Source organism: Protomyctophum parallelum (genome assembly GCF_964188405.1).
Source record: "Protomyctophum parallelum genome assembly, chromosome: 9".
In the NCBI taxonomy this organism is placed as follows: Eukaryota; Metazoa; Chordata; class Actinopteri; order Myctophiformes; family Myctophidae; genus Protomyctophum; species Protomyctophum parallelum.
The window spans coordinates 39,724,762-39,726,912 of record NC_139706.1 but is presented as its reverse complement, the minus strand read 5'-3'; the positions used below and the strand labels follow the sequence as shown (position 1 = coordinate 39,726,912).

Here is a 2,151-nt window from a genome sequence, read left to right as displayed (position 1 = left end):
GAACAACAAATGTCTGGTAGTACAATAGCAATTGAAAGTCTGCATGCAAACAAACGTAATCACACGCACGTGCACGTCCATTTAACATGGTTATTCGACCAAAACGGTTCATTTTAGTCCAACATCAATTAAGCTATTTTATATAAAGACCCTGACATTTACTTGATGACACTGTTTAGTATGACATTATCATTACCCATGAGAATGCTGGAAAATAACAGTGTCGATATAAAAAGGGAATAACATGGAAAAGGGTAAATATTACGGTTAAAAAACATGTAAACATGAACCAGGCAAATGCCTGCCGTGATGAGTAAACAATGTGCCTGTAATGAATTACCAAATTACCAAATACATCCTGTTGCTTAATGATGGGATAATCAGTAGTAATTTCAAATACATTTTAATAAATTGAATACAAAAATAAATCTGACATTATTGACATTATTACAAACACAAGTAAAAATAAATCGGAAACATCAAATGATCCCAAAATGATCATTGATCATGATCGCTCCAGCACCAACATTTTGTTTGTTTTAGGCCAATGATGTAACCAATACAATCTCGTCTCGTCTACTACAATAGCAACGTTCTATAGTAAAGCTAAAGTACAACCCTGATGAAGCTTGATTTATACTTTGCACACCAGTGTCTCGTAGCCAAAGTAGCTGAACTACAAGCTCACAATGCGTCACAGTTCTGAGCTTGTAGTTCTGTTCATTTCAGGGCGAGACACCAACAATAGTGCATTGGAATAATCTATCCTAAAGTTACAGGCCATTCTGTGGGAAGCCTCACCCACCACCTGACCACCTCTCCCCTTTTGGCCGATCAATGTAAAAAGTGACGCAGCTGTTCCTTGACCCAAGACCAACCTTTCCTCAAAGCTGTTGCCTGAATGTACGGACGTTACTGGCCTTTTCTGGACGATGCAAAAACGCTCATCCACGCCTTTGTTTTTTCTTGCATTACAGCAATGCACTTTTTTCTGGACTGCCTAAGAAAACAACTGACAGATTACAACTTGTCCAAAATGCGGCAGCCAGAGTTTTAACTGAAACTAAGATGAGAGAACATATTACTCCAGTTTTAGCTTCACTGCATTGGCTTCCGGTTGTTTTTAGGATTTTACTTGTTTAAACCAAACCGCCCCCCTCAGGTCTTCTACTGCTGGCCTGCTCGCTGTGCCTAAAAAAATGACAACTAAAAAGTACGGCGAAGCAGCTTTTTGCTTTATACGGGCCGACATGTGTGGAACAAACTCCCACTGTACCTACCTTTTAATTGATCTTTCAAATGTTTTGTTATTCATGTCCTCACTGTATTGCATTACTGCTATTATTTTTAATGTTTTATGCCTTGCTTTTCTTTTCTTTCTTTCTCCATGAAAGGTGCTATACAAATAAAGTTTTATTATTATTATTATTATTATTATTATTATTATTCATGAGAAACAAAACCCACAGCCACACCTCTATGCTATATAATACTCTACAGTCCGTTATTGGATTCACGAAGGTACAGAATGTATAATAGATTGTGTAAAGACCGCTCAAAAAACACATGAACAATTCATTCAATATGCATTCAACAGTAAAAGAAAGAGTGATATCCTGGTGGTGAACTCCATTGCATTACTACTGGGAGGTAAACCAGCGACCAATGGATCTGACGTTACCCGCAAGCAGCAACGCAACACCAACGCAACACCAATAGCCTATACTACTTTGAACCTGGCTTCCCTATGTTGGGCATGTCACAATACTGTAGATAAAAACATCATCAATCAACATACAAAAATCAATAACTCCACTAGCAATGTGTCAAACATAAAACATGCAAAAAGTGGTTAGGGGTGAGGGAACAGACACCAAGTAATTGGTTATAATGATGCCTTACATTGAAACAGATAAAAGGCAAGAAAAGCTGAACTTTTTTACTGTGTGTTTGTGGTAATGGGTACAACAGAATAACAGACAGTTCTTTTCAGCCCCGCAATAGGCAGTAGGTAGACAGTAGAATGAGGAGTGGATGGCTACATCGCAGAGCAGTTCCATCAGCATGTACACATGACAGTAGTTCATCTAGAGAGAGAGAGAGAGAGAGAGAGAGAGAGAGAGAGAGAGAGAGAGAGACACAGACAGACAG

General features: G+C 38.5%; 1 protein-coding gene across 3 annotated transcripts in view; it reads right to left on the bottom strand.

Annotated features, from left to right (window-relative positions):
- Positions 1–387: 387 nt before the first annotated feature.
- LOC310864300 (acetylcholinesterase-like) overlaps positions 388–2,151 on the bottom strand; it is a 16,421-nt gene continuing 14,657 nt past the window's right edge. For all 3 annotated transcript variants that reach the window (XM_083772937.1, XM_083772936.1, XM_083772938.1), the window contains exon 10: positions 388–2,087. In XM_083772937.1, coding sequence (XP_083629063.1) covers positions 1,990–2,087 — 98 coding nt within the window. In that variant the 3' untranslated portion in view covers positions 388–1,989. The remainder of the gene's footprint in view (positions 2,088–2,151) is intronic.